This window comes from Malaclemys terrapin, chromosome 2, assembly GCF_027887155.1.
Source record: "Malaclemys terrapin pileata isolate rMalTer1 chromosome 2, rMalTer1.hap1, whole genome shotgun sequence".
Classification (NCBI taxonomy): domain Eukaryota; kingdom Metazoa; phylum Chordata; order Testudines; family Emydidae; genus Malaclemys; species Malaclemys terrapin.
The window spans coordinates 189,092,836-189,113,612 of NC_071506.1; the positions used below are offsets into that span (position 1 = coordinate 189,092,836).

Sequence of the window (20,777 nt, forward strand, 5' to 3'; positions counted from 1 at the left end):
AAGTCAGAGCTCAGTTTTGTTTTGTTTATTTTCTTTTCATTAAGAGTCTATACTCTGCTCTCCCTAACCTCCCTTTCCTCTCCATAAAATTAAAATGCTTTCAAGTATATGAAAAATAATACATCTGATGACCTGTAATGTGTGTGTTTAAAGTAAGGCTGTCAATTAATCGCAATTAACTCATGCGATTAACTAAAAAAATTAATCGTGATTAATCGCAGTTTTAATCGCACCATTAAACAATAGAATACCAATTGAAATGTATTAAGTATTTTGGATATTTTTCTACATTTTCATGTCTACATTGTATTCTGTGTTGTAATTGAAATTAAAGTGTATATTTTTATTACAAATATTTGCACTGTAAAAATTATAAAAAGTAGTATTTTTCTATTCATCTCATACAAGTACTGTAGTGCAATCTTTGTCATGAAAGTGCAGTTTACAAATGCAGATTTTTTTTTGTTATTTAACTGCACTCAAAAACAAACAAAACAATGTAAAACTTCAGAGCCTATAAGTTCATTAAGTCCTACTTCTTGTATCTCTAGGACAAACAAATTTGCTTATATTTGCAGGAGATAATGCTGTCCTCTTCTTATTTACAAAGTCACCAGAAAGTGAGAACAGGCAATTGCATGGCACTTTTGTAGCTGGCATTTCGAGGTATTTACGTGCCAGATATGCTGAACATTCATATGCCCCTTGTGCTTCGGCCACCATTCCAGAGGACAGGCTTCCATGCTGAGGATGCTCGTTAAAAAAATAATGTGTTAATTACATTTGTGACTGAACTCCTTGGGGGAGAGCTGTATGTCTCCTGCTCTGTTTTACCCACATTCTGCCACCTATTTCATGTAATAGCAGTCTCAGACGATGATCCAGTACATATTGTTTTAAGAACAATTTCACTGCAGATTTGACAAAACGCAAAGAAGGTACCAATGTGAGATTTCTAAAGACAGCTACAGCACTCGACCCAAAATCTGAGAGGGACGAGGTATGGAACATGATTTCAGAAGTTTTAAAAGAGCAACACTCTGATGGGGAAACTACAGAACCCGAACCACCAAAAAAGAAAGTCAGCCTTCTGCTGGTGGCATTTGACTCAGATGATGAAAACGGACATGCGTTGGTGCTCACTGCTTTGGATTGTTATCGAGCCGAACCCTTCATCAGCATGGACGCATGTCCCCTGGAATGGTGGTTGAAGCATGATGGGACATATGAATCTTTAGCGCATCTGGCATGTAAATATCTTGCGATCCCGGCTAAAACGGTGCCATGTGAACACCTGTTCTCACTTTCATGTGACATTGTAAACAAGAAGAGGGCAGCATTATCTCCTGCAAATGTAAACAAACTTGTTTGTCTGAGCGATTTACTGAACAAGAAGTAGGACTGAGTGGACTTGCAGACTCTAAAATTTTAGATCGTTTTATTTTTGAATGCAGGTTTTTTTGGTACTCAATTCTACATTTGTAAGTTCAACGTTCATGATAAATAGATTGCACTACAGTACTTGTATTAGGTGAACTGAAATACTTTTTTTTTACAGTGCAAACACTTGTAATAAAAATATATAGTCAACACTGTACGTCGTATTCTGCGTTGAAATTGAAATCAATATATTTGAAAATGTAGAAAACATCAAAAAATATTTAAATAAATGGTATTCTATTGATAACAGTGCAATTAATCTTTTTAATCATGCGATTAATTGAGATTAATTTTTTTAGTCGCTTGACAGCCCTAGTTTAAATTTATTTAAATACTATTTTGTGAAGCAATCTCAACCTCTGTGGATTGAACTCAGGTGCCTCATTACATGATTTCTGTACAATTCCAATTATGATTAATCAGCACTACTTTCTTTACTAAGAAGATTGTACTAGTAAATTGTTGTAGATGGAGGATATGAGACACACAGATGGGCGAGGCAATATATTCTAATAACTAACTTCTATTGGTGGAAAGGAGAAGCTTTTGCGCGCTACAGACTTGAAAAGGAGTTCTGTGAAGCTCAAAAGCTTGTCACTTCCATCAACAGAAGTTGGTCAATAAAAGGTATTACCTCAACCACCTTGTCTCAATTTTCTATAACCACATTCAGCATACATAATACTGTACACATCAGGTAAAAAAGAGCAAACAAATTCATTAAAAAGCTTACAAGTCGAGAGGCACAAGTACATATGATGCTGTACAGAGTAAAGAATATGTGATCATTAGACCTAGAATGCTTCTTGAAATGGCATGTTTCATGGTTTTTGAAAGGGAGGAATTTATTGAAAGGGTTAGTTCAAGCAAATGGGTCAACATAAAAGAAGGCACAAATTGAGCAGTGGGTGAAGGGGAAAAGAAGGAGGTTGGCAAAAAAAAAATAGCAATAGTATAGTTGTACTGCAGTTATTTTATTTTCAACCTACTGTAACCATTTAGTCCCCAACAGGACTATCAGAGGCATTCACCTCTCATAAAATGAGCTGTTAGCAGTCAGATACAAAACTACATCTGAAAAGATACTTGCATTTAAAGCAGCTTCTCCACATTTCTCAATAGCAGCTAGACCCTGATTATGAATGTGCGTTTCCAAGAGTTTTTTCAGCTCTCCGAGGCCATCCTGGATTCGAGATACAAGGTTATACATGCGTCCCAAGTCTGGAAAAAAAGGAAGACAATCTCTCTCATCTGTATTAACACTAGGATTTCCTTTCTCCCAACACCCCAATTCTACATTTTTCAAGTGACCAAAGAACTGAGCCACACATTCGTCAACATATGCATACTTGCAAGTATTATCGCATAATAAGCCAAACAATTTACACTAAACAATTCCAGAGTGGTGCAAAGAACTAGATGGCACTGAAGAACAAAAACTTGCTAAAATTAAAAATATTCTGATTAAACTACTTCTTACTTCTAGTACACTTACACACAAATCAAGAACAAAGATCAAGATATAAACTACAGTAAATGTTAACTTATGTCTAGTTTTCATAAAGTTTCTACATTTGAGAGGAGGTGTCATATGTCATACAACTTACTTTAAACTCTGAGTATGTAAATTAGGCCTTTTTGCATCCAAGTCTTCTATAATACATACCACTGTTTCAGCACCACCTGTAGGAACAGTGGTGGGAGTGCTAATGTAGCGTGGGCTCCAGCTGGCCACCAGCATAAGCACTGTATTCTGTAATCCTGCTCAGAGCAAGTATGGTACTTAAAACCTCAGAAACCACCTGCAGCTTTCTTTTCTTTTAAAACACGCTAATGCTCCCACTGGTGGGAACAAAACAGCGTTAGCAACCGTGGGAAATCGGAGGCAAAAAAACCAAGTGTAGACATGGCCTTGGAGTGAAACCTGAAAAAGTGAGTTATCTGGAAATTTTGTTACAAAGGAGTGCTACTGCCTCTCCAACCCCTTGTTTCAGGGGGAAACATTCAATGACTGCTAAGTTTCAGTAAATTCTATATTTTGTTTTATAAGCCCAACTAAAAAGAAAGGGATGATTGTCAAGCGCCTCACTACAAAACTCAAGGTGACAGGATGAAAAACAATCTGCTCTTCATTGTCCTCCTCTGAACAATTTATTAGAAACCTGAAATTACTGGATGTTAAATAAAATGGAGAGATAAGACAGTAGGATTGCTTGCTAATACCAAAATACAAAACACACAAAAAATGGTGCCCTTTATTGCTCCTTTATTACCACGTGGAGCAGTAGTGACTCCTATATTAACGATGGCTAACCCTTTCCATTATAACTCTATTTTCAGTTACTTATAACTTGGTGAACTTTCAGGATGATATATAAAGACTGTCTCAAACTTATTCTGAAAAAGTTTCTCTGAATAGTTTTATATATACACATCAGGAATATCGGATCTTCAGTTCCCTCTTTTTGTTTCAGGAGCCTGGTAAAATCTTTGGAGGACCTGAACAGTAATGCTATGTGAGAATGTAACTCATGCTGTTGCTAGCCATATCCCAAAAGTAAGGGAACAAGGGCTGTTGCATTATATTGTCTATACTTGGAAGTAAATGGAAAACAAATGCAACAAGCTTGCTGAAGCTTTCATGGATTTATAAGGTAATTTTTCCTAAGTCATCTTCTATCCTGTGTCCAATAAAGATAATTATTTCCTGCATTAATTCTACTGATGTGCCTAGATACCGGCTGATTAATGCACACCATGTCCTGTATTATTACTTGCATATCATGTTTAAGCAATTACACAACACTTCAAGAGTGAGTGGTCTGTAATACAGTGTGCCTAACATACTTTATATATGGAGGACCTCAAAGGCAGCATGTTTCCAGGAAATGAACTATAAAGAATATATTACGGTGTGTAGTTATATAAAGTTTTCATTGCTGAGTTTAAGATAATCTAAAATAGTTTGCTTCAATGTTTCATGAGGTTAGATCCAATGACTTGAGACTTGACTGGGCTAGATACAGATGATTTATATTAAGCTTGAATTCCTGGTTAATGCAGCTGTTTCTAGCCATGCTGAGTCACAAGACACTGGAGCTTAAAGAGATCAAGGAACAATTATGGTCAGTTATGCAAGTGGAACCAGTTTAAGAGGAAAGGAAACTTAAAATGGTAGCTGTTTAAAAGCTGCTCAGAGATTTAGAATAATAGAGGTCAGTAAAATTAATGCACAGAGACTGGTGAGGTGGATAAAGATGCACGCTAAATGTTTTAAGAAAAGGTATTTATCACCATATGGTACATATAAAGAGCTCACATGAACCATTATAAACTTAGTAATTTTTTTTAAAGTCAGTTAAAGGATGATTAGACAAAGAATTTTTCATGATTGGGGAAGAAATTTATATTTTCAGAAGGGATTTAGATTTTAAAAAGGCGTTAAGTTTCTTATTGCTCAGTATCCATATATTGCAAAATTGCTTCAATTAGGTGGGAAAGAAATGTATGATTTACAGTGCCAGTCACTTAACAGCTATTTTGAGAGGTAACTAGGGTACACCAATTTAGCTACACTTTCAACTAGCAACAGTTTATTTTTTTGATCAATTAACCCCACTGATTTGTCCTTTTTTTTTTTTTTTTTTAATCTTAGGTATGGATATTTTTAATACAAATAAATGGTTTCTTAGCTCTTCTTCCGCTAGTGAAGGAAGGGAATCACTGGCCTACCTTCATCGGATAACCCTTTGTACCTTTGACAAAAATAAGTAGTGTTGGCCACTCTGTTCTTCTATTACAGTTGTTTTTAGTAATTATTTCTTTATGTTATCTCAGCTACTTCACTCAAATTTCTTCAGAACTTTCAGATTAATACCTTCCAGCTCTGGAGATTTATTGTATCATTTATTCAGTTCTATTGCTTTCTTTTTTAAATCTTTATTTCAAACAGAGCCCACCTTCATTTCCTGTAAAGCTTACCTCAAGATTGATGTAACCCTCTTCATCAACATCTACAGTTAAGAGTTCTACACAAACAAATCACTTTGCTGTCCCGATCTTTGACTGTGTCTTCTGCAAGACACTAAATCTTGGCATTTAGCAGAGCCACTGTCTCTCCCACAGAAGTCTTATACCTATTACACTTCAAATAATTTCTCAAGAATATCCTTTGGCTATTTATTCCTCAAATTCTCTCTCTCAGCTCTTATAGTCTCCATTTTAGATTATCTAGTGAAGTTTATATTCATTTCTAGAAGCATCACTTCAGACCCATTTCCTCTAATAAAAAGGATCTCTTTTTGCCTGAATGAAAACTACTTGTACCTTATCATGCAATCATTTCCCCCCTTTTTCTTATGCATTCCATCTGTGATTCTAACCAGTATTTTGAGAAGCCACCAAGTTGATCCTATGGATTTCATTTTATTAAAATTTCCCATTTCTCAGATTTTCAAATTTCTTTATTTACTGTTAACCCCAACAAAGACATCAAAGTTAGCAATATTATGATCGCTATTACCATTAAGGAGCATCATCTCTGAGAAACTCCCAAACTGAAATTTGAACCAACTCACCTTCATTTTTGTCAGCATCCAATAAGTTCTGAAACTCTGTATGAAAAATCTCCAAGTGTTTTTCAATAAGTACTTGCTCGCATTTTCGTGCTAATTCATCCTGCGTGCTTTCATGGAGATAAACCTGAACTCTACGCTGTTCCTCCAAAAGACGAGCTTCTGCCTACAGAACAAAGATACATGTACTAACATAGAACAGCCGAGATAGAACAGCAGTAAAACTAATGACTACAGTGTAAACAGAGTTAAAAAAAAAAAAAAGTATGTTGATATAACATCATAGTTGTCTAGTTAAATAAGAGAATATAGTTCTCACAGGAAAAATAATGTGACTCCTTTTTATTTATATGTAATATTGTGTGTTAGTGTTCATGTCATTAATTTTATATCTTAATCTGTTGAAACGGAAAAACGTCATTGAGAAAATATTTTCATCCTATGCTGCTGAAGAGCAAAAGTTAAAAAAAGAGAAAGCAACCAAGGCAGAGCACCTGTAGAGTTTAAGACATCTGGCTTTCCAGTGCTCTGTTAAAAATAAACATGAACAGAAGGCCCTACATACTTACACAAAAATTAACAGACAAAAATAGACAATTTTACAGTATGTGCACAACAAGAATTAATTTGAGTGTTCATAAATATACAGGATTACTAAAACATTCCCAAATTCATAAACTGCACCAGCATTTATTTTGACCTATGGAGCCTTCCATATATATGTTTCTGCCGATCCAAAATCCTAACTGTCACTAGGGAAATAGTGTTTATTCCAAAATGTAAAACTGAATTTGTTTATACAGCCACCAATTTATCTCTATTTTGTTTGTAGAATGTGCTCAAGGTTCTCTTTATGATCAATCTGTAAGAACAGTATGTTAGATGATGGGACACGTGTGGCTCCCCACTGCAGATTACTGATATTTTTATTTAAAAAATCCATCACAATAGAAGGGAAATTAGAAGACAAGTTTATTCATATATATGTGAGTCAATCAAGTGCAAATTGCTTTTTGTAGTCTCACTTTACCAATATAGATGATTGTTTCAAGTCCCTTTGCTGATATTTAGCTAGGTGGCTTGCAACAGCCTTCCTTGCACCTCTTCATGTCTGTCTCAATTGATGCCTTACACAGCAGAAAACTGCTTAACTGTATTCCAATTTACCATCTGAGTAAGTAATTATGGGGAGAATGGTTCTGTTCCAGGCATTTATATTGCACAAATCACCAAGTATATGAGCATAAGGATCGTCTGATTAAGAAACAGAGAAAAAATTAATCCTCCTGCGATGTTGGAGTCTGAATACTCCAAGGACACTATATATACACACTGAAGAGGAAAAAGCAGGAGAAATAATCTAATACCTAATCACAACTAAACAGTTCTGATAACTTGTGTGGGTATTTCTATCAGTGTAGCCAGAGCATAGAAAAGAATTAGTGGAGAAGAAATTTATTTCAGTGATCGAGTATCTAGCCCAATTGCATACTGGGCCACATCCCTTGGTCTGCATGTGTTGTGTGTGTTCCATCCCCCATTAGACTGGTGTCTAATGTGCAGTTTTTTTGGTTTTGTCAGCTGAATTCTTATGAGGGCTGTTCAGCTGGGATTCGGAATTTGATTTCCATGCTGGAACGTCCTCTGTGAGGAGAAATTAAGATGGTGAAGGTGGTCGTGGACCCAGAGTGTTAGAATTTGCCCTCAGACTATGATTCCCAGTGAGGCTGTGCATTTCCTTTCTAAAGATTTCCTCTGCCCTTGGAGAGCTTTCATCTCTCTCCATGCTTAATATCATCATCTTGGAGGGGAACAAGTATCCTTCGGTGTAATTTTCAGGCCTCCAAGGTTGTCTGGGATCCTGTTAAATTCTGTAAATTTGCCACTAAACCCTGGTTCTTGAAATAGCTGCAATGACCTTCTGACAGCTTTTTTGATGTCCTGCAGTGAGGAAGCCTGGATGAACCCATCGTCTAGATTGGGAATTACTGTACTGGGATTCCTTCACTCTTCAGTGCTGTAGCTAATACTGCCTCTCTTTTTATTTGTGTGTGGTGTTCTCTCTCTCTCTCTTTTTTTTTTTTATTATTATTATTTAGGGAGGCCAGACAAAGCCAGGGCAATAAATCAATAGGGAAACAGGAATCGCTGATTCAACAATTATTGGAACATGAAGACAGATGTTTATGAAGTTGACTGACACTCAGTAACTACCGCAAATCCAATGATGCTAGGATGGCTTTTAATGTATCCATTTTGAAATTTTTGTAGATCATCCATTTTAAAATCAAGGACCAAGCTACCTCCTTCCAGTCTATGAGGTATAATGAAATGGAATTGAGAGTGCTCTTGATATAACTATAACTAGGACCATGGTTCCAAAGCACATAAACATGTTTTCATTAGAGCAGTGGTTCTCAAACTAGGGCCGCCGCTTGTTCAGGGAAAGCCCCTTGCTGGCCAGGCTGGTTTGTTTACCTGCCACGTCCACAGGTTTGGCCAATCGCAGCTCCCACTGGCCGCGGTTCACCACTCCAGGCCAATGGGGGCTGCAGAAAGGGCAGCCACCAAGTCCCTCGGCCCGCCCCGCTTCCTGCAGCCCCCATTGGCCTGGACCAGCAAACCGCGGCCAGTGGGAGCCACGATCGGCCGAACCTGCAGACGCGGCAGGTAAACAAACCGGCCCAGTCTGCCAGGGGCTTTCCCTGAACAAGCGGCGGCCCTAGTTTGAGAACCACTGCATTAGAGTACACAAAAAACTCTGGGAAGGAAGACAGGATCACTTTGAAGAGTGGGGGAATTTACTGAAGTCAATATAACAACCATTATCTGAGAAAAAACAAAATCTAATTTATTCTGCATACAATAAGACTGACCCAAGGAACCAGGCTGGAAATTGTCAAAGAAACTTTATCAAACTTGTTCCTAATTGTCTGAGAGAGACTTGCCAATGAAACTATCCAAGAATTTCAGTTCTTGATTGGAACAATTTTGTAGGGTCCATTCCCCTAGAAGATCTAGAAAAGATAGATTTAATAATCCACTTCTATGGGAACCAGTTTGGTAAGGAAGTGATTTGATGGTTGTTTTCCTTGCGTTTTTTCAGTGTAGTCTCCAGGGCTTATGTACACCATTTAGGTGCCACTGACACTTCCAAAACCACCCCTCAGTTGGCACCTAAATCCCCATGCCACCTAAAATTCTACTAGTTGGCATTTGCAAAGCAACAAAGCCCTGATGTTTCCCCACAGCTAATGAGCAACTTGGAGCCCTAGGTAAAATGAAATTACTCAGGACCCCTTGTGATGAAAGATTTTGCCTCAGTTGTTCAAATTACCTTAAAAAGGAAGGTTTGCAGAAAAACCTCAGGAGGAGGTTTAAAATTGGAAAAAATATAACTTGCTTAATTGGACATAAAAGAGTAGTGGAAGTGTCAGGCCCCTTTGGGATGCTTAGACTAGTAATTAGTTTTAAGAATAAATCTTTAATTAACTAGAAATTAATTGTAGTATAAATTAGAATATCCAGTAATGGAGGATGATGTAATGGAAGATTCCATTTCTAAGGCACATGGGGTCCATTACCTATGATGTAATAATTTCACTTCCTGTGATGCAATGGTAAATTCCACTTCAGCAAAATCCCATAGAGCTACATTATAGCCCATAAGAATACATGGGGCTTCCAAACAGGAAGTAGCTAGGGGTCATCCACAGGTCAGCTGAAAACCCCCCACAGGAATATATCGTAGCCCACAGGAATACATGGGACTTCCGGTGAGGAGAAGGAGGAGGTACTAGTCACATATTGGTACACGTGACTGGGGGTAGCCTGGCACAGAGCCAGCAAAAATCTAGAAGTTGATTGGCTGAGCCTGGGTGACCAAGTTGTATATAAGGGTGACAGCCAGCAGGCTAAACCCTGCAGTGGGATCAGGAGGAAAGAAGAGGCTGCAAGACAGTTGAAAAGGTGACAACGCTTAAGCAACAGTGGCAGAAGCCTCAGCGGAGCCCTGCAAAGAGAGAGCTGCCTGAAAAGCAGCTATAGCAGCAGCAGCAACCGCAGAATTCCAAGGTTGCTCCAGACAATGGCTGCTTCCATTACCCAGCCAGCCGGGGGCCACGGCCGCAGCTACCAAATGGGCTTCCGTCTCTTCTACCGGAGGAGCTGTTTTATCTCAGGAACAGGCAGCCGCTCAACACAGGAGCTAGCAGCTAGAGACCACCGGCGACAGCAGTCAACAGCTGGCAAAGAAATAGCCACCGGCAGTCGTCGCACTCTAACTGTGACAGAGCAGAAGGACCAAAAACGGTCTCAGAGATTTTAAGAAAGCTTTTGTAAGTTTAATCCTTCTTTTATTTACTATCCAAGAATGTATTGGTTTCGTTTGTAAATAAAGCTGGCTGTCTGGGGTCTGAATGAGATCTTCCCCTACCCATCAAGTAACCACCCGGCCAGCAGATGTTTAGTTTAGTATTAAGTATTTGGTACTGAATGTCTAACTAACATATTATTATATGATTATTATAGTTACTGTGACGTTGCCCTCCATATGTTTTATGGAAATATGCTGAGTGTGACTATAAATAACTAGAATATGCTTTATGCAAAAGGTCTCTTATAAGGTATCCTTACAAAACTTATGATCTACTGTGTCGTCCTATTTGTATGAATGTATCATTCTTGTATCTGAAGCTAGAAATATGAAGTATTACTCTGAAGTCCTATTGTAATTATACAAAGTGTTGGCCATTAATGGTGGCTTGGAATCTTGATGGCTCCCATTAACTAGGATAATTGGTTGTAAATGGCTCTGTTTACTTGTAAGCCTTCCTGTATAGGTGTGTGCCAGCCATGGGTAATGAAGTCACACAGGACATGTGAATATGTCACATGATATTGGAATCCATCGTAAACCTGGTGCTTTTCTATTTAGAAGGAAGGGTGGGAACCCAGAGAGAGACAAAGGATTCCCGCCTTGTGCCAAAGATATAAAAGGGGGTGGAACAAAACAAAGGGGGTGGCCAGTCATGAGAAAAATCCTTAATTACCACCTGAGCTGGAATTAACAAGAACTGTACCAGGGAAAAGGATGGGCCCAGACTAAGAAGTCTAGTCTGTGAAAGAAGCTTATTGGAACATCTCTGAGGGTGAAATTTATCTGTATAGAGTTTCTTAAATGTATTAGGCTTAGACTTGCGTGTTTTGATTTATTTTGCTTGGTAACTTACTTTGTTCTGTCTGTTATTACTTGAAACCACTTAAATCCTACTTTTTATACTTAATAAAATCACTTTTGTTTATTAACAAACCCAGAGTAAGTGATTAATACCTGGGGGGAGCAAACAGCTGTGCATCTCTCTCTATCAGTGTTATAGAGGGCGGACAATTTATGAGTTTACCCTGTATAAGCTTTATACAGAGTAAAACGGATTTATTTGGGGTTTGGATCCCATTGAGAGCTGGGTGTCTGGGTGCTGGAAACAGGAGTACTTGCTGAGCTGTTTTCATTTAAGTCTGCAGCTTTGGGGGCGTGGTTCAGACTCGGGGTCTGTGTTGCAGCAGGCTAGTGTGTTTGGCTCAACAAGACAGGGTTCTGGAGTCCCAAGCCATCAAAGAAAACAGGTTCAGAGGTAGTTTTAGCACATCAGGTGACAGTCCCAAGGGGGTCTCTGTGACCGAAACTGTCATAGTTATGTTATAGAGTATTAAGTGAATGATTGTATTGTTATTGTTATTGTATTGTAGTGCCATTCATTCTTTTAACTATAATCCTTATATCTATCTCTATTCTTCTACTGTAACCACTCACATCTAAATAAAATATCTTTGTTTTCAAAAATTTACTGCAGATTGTCTATTCTTGATCGGAGGGCTGTATCCATGTCCTTTCAAGGGAAAGCAATCTAGCTGTGGCTTTCCCTGGCAATTCCTTTAGGGCAGGCCACAACCTTGGTTACCGGTTTAGATAAAATAAGAATTGAGATTTTAAATCAAAACCAGTGTTTTTAGGCAACATCACTGGTATAGGATAATCTAATCAAATCTTCCAGTAACAGCCTAGGGCATTCTCAAACTAGGCAGGGGAACACCTATTTCACCAGTGGGGCTCAGTCCCACAGGTGGGCTCTGAGCAGACCTAAGACCGAATACCTGTCAGACCTTGAAGCAGAAGGTCCAGATGCAGGCCACGAACCAGATAGCTGGGCAGCCTAGTGCCTACACAAGACAGCCAGAGGCACACAGAATGTGGAGCACGCATGATACAAGTATCGAGCAGAAGACCAAGAGACAGTTTTGGCTGCTAGGCACAGGCTACCTAAGTGGCTAACCCGGCTTAGATGCCTAACTCCAGGAGAGGCTTTGCAGCTAAGGATCCTGAGCAGAGGGAGGTGCCTATCTGTGGCCCATTAGTCAGGTGCACCTGGTGAGCTGCTAGGCATCTAAGCCCTTCTCCTCAGCTTCACTCTGGCTAAGTTAGGTAGCTCACAGCTCAGCTTGCTGACTTCTGAGGATCCCTTACTTAGGTGCGTAAATCTCCATTTGCATTGTATAGAGACCCTAGGCACCTACCTCAAGACCAATGATCCCCCTAAGCAACAAGAAGTTAGGGATAGCAACAATGAGCAGATCAAGACCTAAGAATCTTTGAGGATCTGGACCTTTGTCTATTAAAAAGAAAGGCAAGTTTTGGTGGAGATCGCTTCAATCCTAAACCAAGCAATGATTTTAGAATGCAATATTCAGCCCTCTTCAGGTTTGCACTCACATTTCATCCTCCACACATGAGCCTCAATCATTTTGGGAGTCCATATGGATTTCAGCTGCAGGCAGGACAAAGGATTTGAGCGAACCAAGTCACAACAAAGTGGTCACCAGATTCAGGGCACATTACTATCTGCCATTTCGATGCGTATATCAGCTAATAGGCTGCACAATTACTCTTTGAAGCTTGGCAGAATAAAGAGTGCAGATGATAGGCATCAATTAAAGCAAAAAATCACAAAGAATGTCACTGACTTGTTTTAATGTCAAAAGAGGAGACAATATATTGTCAGCAGCAATATACTTGGGCCATTGGGGAAGCGGCATCTGAAATATCTTCACACTGCAAACCAAGCAAAAAAGACCTCTCCCTCCCATGCTGGATTAACAAATGCTCTCAAAGAGAATTCTGCTGAACTTTCCCTAAAACCTGCTTCTCAATGAAAAGGGGATTTTGCCTGGCCAATGAAGGTAAGGCCCAATAGTGCAGGCCTTTCGGTACTGTTTATGAGGCCAGCTTCCAGTGCTGGAACTGAACCCATGAGCCTGTAGACCCCGAGACATAGTTAATAGCTTTTTCACTGGAAAATTTGACAGGCCTTTGACGCATCTGAATTTATTCCATCACCTCTTTTGCTTTGCCCATTAAGGAGAGTTTCAAATCACTGTAAATATATTGAAGAGGGAGGAATATCAAACCAGCTAAGAGCAACAAAGATAGGAATAAGAACATCTCTGTCCAAATGGCACTGGAAAGACAGCGAATAGTTTTTATTTTACTACAATAATTAGCATCTTAAGAACTCAAATATCTACATTAGTGCTTACCTCTAATGGACAGCCGGATCCAGGAAATAAGCACTGAACTCCAGCTACTTAATAATAGCTCACCTTTTTCATGTATTCTGTGACTGGGTTCTGTTGCAAGAATTCAGTACTTTCTCTTGTATAAAACCTCTCTGTGTCAGCAAGAAACTGAGATTCAAAAGACTCTTTATAGACAGTTAGTGTAGGTCCCTTTGCAAATGCATCATCTTCATTCAGTCCCAGTTCCACTAAAAAACAAAGTACACAATGATTAATTTATCCTCTGTTAAATGATCTACTGTACACTGAGTGTTTAGTTCTCTATGCAATTAATTATAAATCCCAGAAGTGCATCCTTAATTCTATACCAATAATGTGCACCAAAAGACGCCCCAATTAATCAGGAATCTATTCTGTATAAAAAATTTAATTCAAACAACTTCATTAAGGATAGATGAAATTGTGGTTGACAATGTGTGCTTACAGTTTTCATCTAAATAAAAACTCAAATTGATTTTCACAACTTGACCTTTGGAACAAAGGTATTCCTTTAGCCTCTTGCTCATCTTCCTTGAGACAGGTATATATTTCAACTAGTGAATAAAGTGGTCTTTATTTAATCAATCATTTGAATTATAGCATTTAAGAGCCCTAGGCTATGTCTACACTACAGTTGGGATCGACCACCAGCGGTTGATTTACGGGTCTAGTGAAGACCCGCCAAATTGACAGCAGATTGCTCTCCAGTTGACCCCTGTACTCTACCCCTGACGAGAAGAGTGAGGTAAGTTGACAGGAAAGTTTCTCCTGTTGACTCCCCGTGGTGTAGACCCCGCGGTAACTCAACCTAAGGTACATCAACTTCAGCCACATTATTCATGTAGCTGGAGATGCGTAGCGTAGGTCGACTTATGGCGGTAGTGTAGACATAGCCCCAGTCATGGAACAGGATCCCATTGTAGTAGGTGCTATGCAAAAAGAGAAGAAAACAGTTCCTGAAAATTAATAGTTACTTCACACAAACCTGAACTTCAGCTGAGTTCAAAAGTCTGACAAATCCACTATATAAGGAAAATCAGAACTGTAAGTAAAAGGATGTCCTTAACCTATCCCAATGTATGAAAATACTGTGACATGCAGTTATCAGGAATTTAAACAGAACAGGATCATCATATTCTCTTATGCCACTTCACATTTTCTAAGTCAATTAATTGTGAGAACCCCATAAAGAGTGCAGCCCTGAAAAAATGTGTTTTCCTAGAGAAGCTGGCAAAGGCAGCAATATAAAAATTAGCCAGGACTGTATGCCTTGGTCAGCTTCAAGCTGCTGATTGTACTACAGGAACACTTCCCTCCTCTGAGGAGTTTGAAAGAAAATGGGAATTACCTGATCATAAAGAGTTGGGGGAAAAACACAAACCAAAGGCTGTGGGAGAAAAATGTGTGAACTGGGAGATTTGGGGGGGGAAGGGGAGGAAAGAAGAAATATATGAAAAGATGACAAGGAACTACAAAAGATGCACATAAGCAAAAGGGCAAGAAGAAATAAACTTTGGGGTGGGAGGGTGGGGCCGGGGACAAGAGAGAAATAAATAGATGCTTCTATGTTAACTAAAGCCAAAGGAAAAGGAAAAACCCCACCACTTCATAGTAAGTAAAGTTTTCCTTTTCCCCTTCCATTTTGAAAATATGCATTTGAGAACGCAACAGTGAGAGAAGACAAAAGTAAGAAACCAAATCTATATTTGAATGATCTCCTAATTTTAATATTAAGCACAATGACAAATTTTCCAGCAATGTGTAGGGAAATGAGCCACTCAACTCCCACTAACGCTAAATACACCCTTTCTTAAATTCTTAAGACAGCAATGATGTTCTATGTTCTTGGTTATTCTACAAAGAAATCCCACTATATATTTTTCTGTAAAGAAGGCAACTGGGAACATTATAGTTCTTCCAAATGTTTACCCAATAATAAATCATAAAAGAGAATTGCTAACTTTTTCTATAAGTTGTTCATAATGTCAGAGTAAAAGATTAATGCCCTGATCCAACAAGCTGCTTCACCTGGGCAGAGACATTGACTTATTCAATAGCCTCTGCACGGGCAGCAGAAAGCAGCTCATGGAATCAGGGCCTAAATAATTTTTTTAAGATAAAAAGTGAACATCAGACTCTTATAGTTTGTAGACACTGAAATGTATGGGCTTTTGAGTTTAGTCACTGAACAGATAATTAGAAAAAGATGATGTACTCAGCCCATTATTTCTGACAAATTATGTGTAAGTTATATTAGAATATGTATGTATGCGCATTATATACACATACATGGTTCAGAATATATTAGTAGTTGCAATTTATTTTATAAAAATAATGAAGTCATAATAATACAGAAGAACACACTCCAGTGTACTACTATTAAATTTGCTGAAACACAGAAAGAGACTACTCTTTTTTTGCAATTTAGCAAGAGTGAGGATGAGCAATGTTTGACAATTATGAAATACATTTAATAGATATACACTACAAGGAGGATTGTGAAATTTGCATTATATAATGATATACAAAGCACCAGATGCTTCATGGAAAAATTTCTGAAAAATCTTTGGAAATATTGAGGGGGGGAAAAAAATCCCCAAACATCTAGGATTAGTACTAAAACCAGCCTAGACAACCCAGTTTTATCTTCAAAACCAAGTTACAGGGCAGAAAACCCAGGAAGAACTGAAACAAGGCAGGCAAAAGACCCAGGGACTTTTAACAGAATTAGTATTTCTAGTATTTCTTACCAAAGCACAATTTAGACCTTCATAAAAGATCTATGGTTATAGCACTTATAACCAGAATATTTAAAGCACTGACAGAGAAAACTAAAATAGACGAGAAGTGCAATTAATTTTCTCATAATAGTGAATCCAGTGAGACAGGTGTACAATTTGTTTGCATTGTGTGTTAAGGAAAACAGTACTTTAAAATTAGTTAAGCTCTATTCTTTAAAAGTGTTAAGGAACCACTATATGGAGTATATACGAAAAGAAGGAGTTTGAAAAGAATAAGCTCTTTGTGGAATTTTTTGCATATTCTTGACAGCCATTACAGTAATTTAATATGGGTTTAACAAAGAAATTTTTAATGCTTAACATGTAAATGAAGTTTAATACTTTAAAACAGTAGTTCTCAACCAGGGGTATGCGTATCTCTGGGGGTATGCAGAGGTCTTCCAGGGAGTACATCAATTCATCTAGCTATTTGCCTAGTTTTACAACAGGCTATATAAAAAGCACTAGCAAAGTCAGTACAAACTAAAATTTCATACAATGACTTGTTTATACTGCTATAGATACTATACACTGAAATGCAAGTACAATATTTATATTCCAATGGATTTATTTTATAATTATGTAGTAAAAATTAGAAAGTAAGCATTTTTTTAGTAACAATGTGCGGTGACACTTTTGTATTTTTAGGTCTGACTTTGCAAGCAAGTAGTTTTTAGGCGAAGTGAAACCTGGGGGTATGCAAAACAAATCAGACTCCTGAAAGGAGTACAGTAGTCTGGAAAAGTCGAGAGCCACCGCTTTAAAAACCATGTAAGGTATTTTTATTGTGCATCTGAAATATAAGGCAGTTGCATGGGGAACACTGAAATTTAGCTTTGTAAGCAGATATTACTATAAATAATTAATAATTATGGAAACTGTATGACATTATGGTTTCCATAGTGTGTATCACAGAAACTAGCTCAAATGCCTTTCACATTATTCATGTCAAAAAGGAATTTTCTTTTAAAAACTTACAGATTGTTTGGATAAATAAATTAGGCACACACACAAATTAACATTCATTCACTCCCCTGTAGGGCACAATATCAGAATTTAATGCAAATGAAAAAAAAAATCCATGTTTGTGTTGCAGCTCATATTTTTGTTCCAAAACAACATTTTTGTTCTAACTACAGCACAGTCTTCTTAAATAATTTCTTGGTAACAATGAAATGGAGATTATTACTTTTAACTGGCGGTTCTTTGAGGTGTGTGGCCCATATCAGTATTCCACACATGCGATACCATGTGTACGACATGCCTGAGTGCAGAATTTTTTGCAAGCAGTGCCTGTTGTCCCGCACACGAGCCGTAGCTCTTCTCATGCTCCAAACAGAAGGCAGAAAAGGTTGTGTGGGCCGACATCACTCCAGTTTCCAATTCTTACTGTAGTTCAAACATTCTGCAGCACGGAGGACGGAGGGTGGGTAGTAGAGTACACATCTTGAAGAACCTCCAGTTACAGTAAGTAACCTCCATTTCTTCTGTCAAGAAATGGTCCCTGTGTGTATTCCACACGTGGGAGATTAACAAGCAGTGGTGAGATGGGGTGGGTAAAAGAACACAGAAGTGTAGTTGACTGTAGTACTGCTGCCCTCACAGCTGTATCCACAGTTATTGACTGGACCAGAACATAATGTCTCGTGAAGGTATATGAAGACCTCCAAAAAGCTGCCCTACATATCTCTAGGAAGGCTATATCTCTCAGCAATGCAGCTGAAGTAGCTTCACCGCCCCTCTGGAGAGGGAATATAAGCTAGTTGGTAAGAAAGGGTAATACAACCTGAGATTCATTTTGAAAGTCTCTGCCTTGATATAGTTTGACCCCTTGATCTCTCTGCTATGGAAACAAATAGTTAAGGTATCTTTCTAACATCCTTCATTCTTTGCAAATAAAAAGCTAAAGTCCTTAGAGATATCTACGGAATACCATCTCTCTTCATCTGAAGCAAGTGGATTACCTGATTCGCATGAAACTTGGAAACTACTTTAGGAAAGAATCTAGGGTGAGGTCATAACAAGACCTTTTCTCTATAGAAAGAATTATAATGGTTGGTGCACCAGGAGCGCTCCGCGCTCACTGACTCTTCTGGCTGACGTCATAGGTATTAGGAAGGCCACCTTCATGGAGTGAAGCCATGGAAGATGGAGATGGGCCACAGAGCTGTGAATGGAGATGGGCCACAGAGCGTGTGTCTAGAGGCTCAAAGCGGGGGTTAGTGAGTGACAATAAAACAAAATTGAGGTCCCACCGATGTGTAAACTTCACTAATGGTTGAAAGGATTTAAGAATCCCCTTCAGAAATCTAGTTATGACAGGATGAGTGAATATTGTACTGTTGTCCACTGGAGGATGGAAAGTGATGACCACTGCTAAATACACTCGCAGAGAATTGAGCACAAGACCTGAAGACTTAAGTATAAGCAGATACTCTAAGACAGAAGAGATCCAGCAGATTCTGGAGACGAGACTCTTTGTGAACCCAAGAAAAGAAATTCTTCCATTTTCCTGAGTAACAGCTTTTCTGCTTTGGTTAAGGATGGATTGCAACCCTTTAGAACAGTGCTTCTCAAAGCTGGTCCCCCGCTTGTTCAGGGAAAGTCCCTGGCGGTCCGGGACGGTTTGTTTGCCTGCCGCATCCACAGGTTAGGCTGACTGCGGCTCCCACTGGCCGTGGTTCGCCGCTCCAGGCCAATGGTGGCTGTGGGAAGCGGTGCGGGCCGAGGGATGTGCTGGCAGCCCTTCCCGCAGCCCCCACTGTCCTGGAGGTTTGTGGGTTGGAGGTACCAGAAACTATCAAATAGCAACCATGAACAATCTCTAATACCATTGTCTGTAATTAGGGGATAACAACAATTTTTTTGGCAAATTGAGTAAGGCAACCTCTGAATATCAGTGGAGGGGAATGAAGTGACATCAATAACGGGACGCAGGTCTTGACAGCCCCATCAAGAAAAACTCTTTGCTTGGAAAGCTGGATCCCTTATCTCCAACGGGACTGATGTTACCAATGGTTACGCCCTCAGGCTGGCAGGTGGGATGGAAGAACAACTTTGCCTTGTTTGGATAATGTCTTCCTCTGGTGTAACAGCATCCCGGATTAGAGATGGTCCTCAATAGGAGGGGTGAATGCAGATAGGAAAAAGCAAACAAGTCCTCCAGGGAGACCCAGGTCTCTGACAACCCTTCGATACAAGGATTCTCCATTGACAGAGCTGTCTGAACCGGAGCTCCTTTGGGGCCATGCCGCTACCGATACTGCATCAGCTCTAGAAATGGATGGCATCACCAGGAGCTGTTTATCCTGAGCCTTCACAATCAGAGCCAATGTTAGAACCGTTGGATCTGTACTGCCTTCTCCTGCAGAGAAGATTTATTTGGGACTAAAGCCGGAGCGCCTGTGCTTGGCAGCTCTCCCATCTTTGATGGGGTGGTTTTAGACAAAGATGGCTTGTCCTTAAGTCTATGAGAGTGCCCTTGGTTCTCATGTGAAGCCTTCTGCCTAGGCTTAACAGTCTTAGCCTCCATTCCCAAACTCGTGCTCAGAGGGGCACTGCCCACCTGGTGAGACTGATGTATGGGGGCAGAGGATGGTCCCCAGTCTGGATCTGATTTGGGCTTCACTGACTTCTCCATGAGATGTTTTCTGAGTCTCAGTTCCCGATCTTCACAAGTTCTGCGGCAAAAAGAGCAGCAGATGCTGCACTTGGCAAAAACATGAGCCTCACCCACGCAGTACAGGCAGCATTGATTATCACTTCTCTGAAGAGGAGCAAGGGCAAGAAACACAATTTCTGAACTCTGGGACTCTGGGCATAATCCCAGACTTCTCAGGAGGAAAAATATCCTTGTGTGTGGAAGAAAATGGGGGAAAAACCCACTATCTAACTCTGCTATGTAGACTATGCCTTGAAGACTACTCAAACTAAGTATATACAATATCTTACAGTAATGACAGTAAAAAAGGAGCTGAGGATTAGGAAGATTCCGACTCAGACCATGCAGTGGTAAGAAGGAACTGGAGAGGTGTCACCATGCACCACCTTTTATGCCCTCGGTTCGGACCACAACAAGAGCTACAGCACATGGGCAGGCGAAGAGATACTGCTTGCAAAAAAATTCCAGACTGAAACACATGTTTCGCATGCATATCCCAAGAATGGAATACATAGGGACCATCATTTGAAGAAGAACATCTACTACAAGCTTAGAGTTCTGATTATTCCTAGCTACGAATTTTTGCCTCTCAAAACAGAAAAGGTTGCGTTATTTTGTTTTAGAGGCATATATTTGTCTGTCACTTCCCCTCATTCTCAGATAGAATAAAAGTTAAAAATTTTACATGGCAAATTACACTACTAAAAGTTT

The 20,777-nt window shown here is 39.3% G+C and overlaps 1 protein-coding gene across 2 annotated transcripts in view; it reads right to left on the bottom strand.

The window, feature by feature from the left end:
- CUL1 (cullin 1) overlaps window positions 1-20,777 on the bottom strand; it is an 82,710-nt gene that overhangs the window by 16,344 nt on the left and 45,589 nt on the right. For both annotated transcript variants that reach the window (XM_054019113.1, XM_054019114.1), the window contains exons 7-9: window positions 13,671-13,834; window positions 6,018-6,180; window positions 2,531-2,661 (exon numbers count right to left, since the gene is read on the bottom strand). In XM_054019113.1, the coding sequence (XP_053875088.1) occupies window positions 2,531-2,661; window positions 6,018-6,180; window positions 13,671-13,834 (458 nt within the window). The remainder of the gene's footprint in view (window positions 1-2,530; window positions 2,662-6,017; window positions 6,181-13,670; window positions 13,835-20,777) is intronic.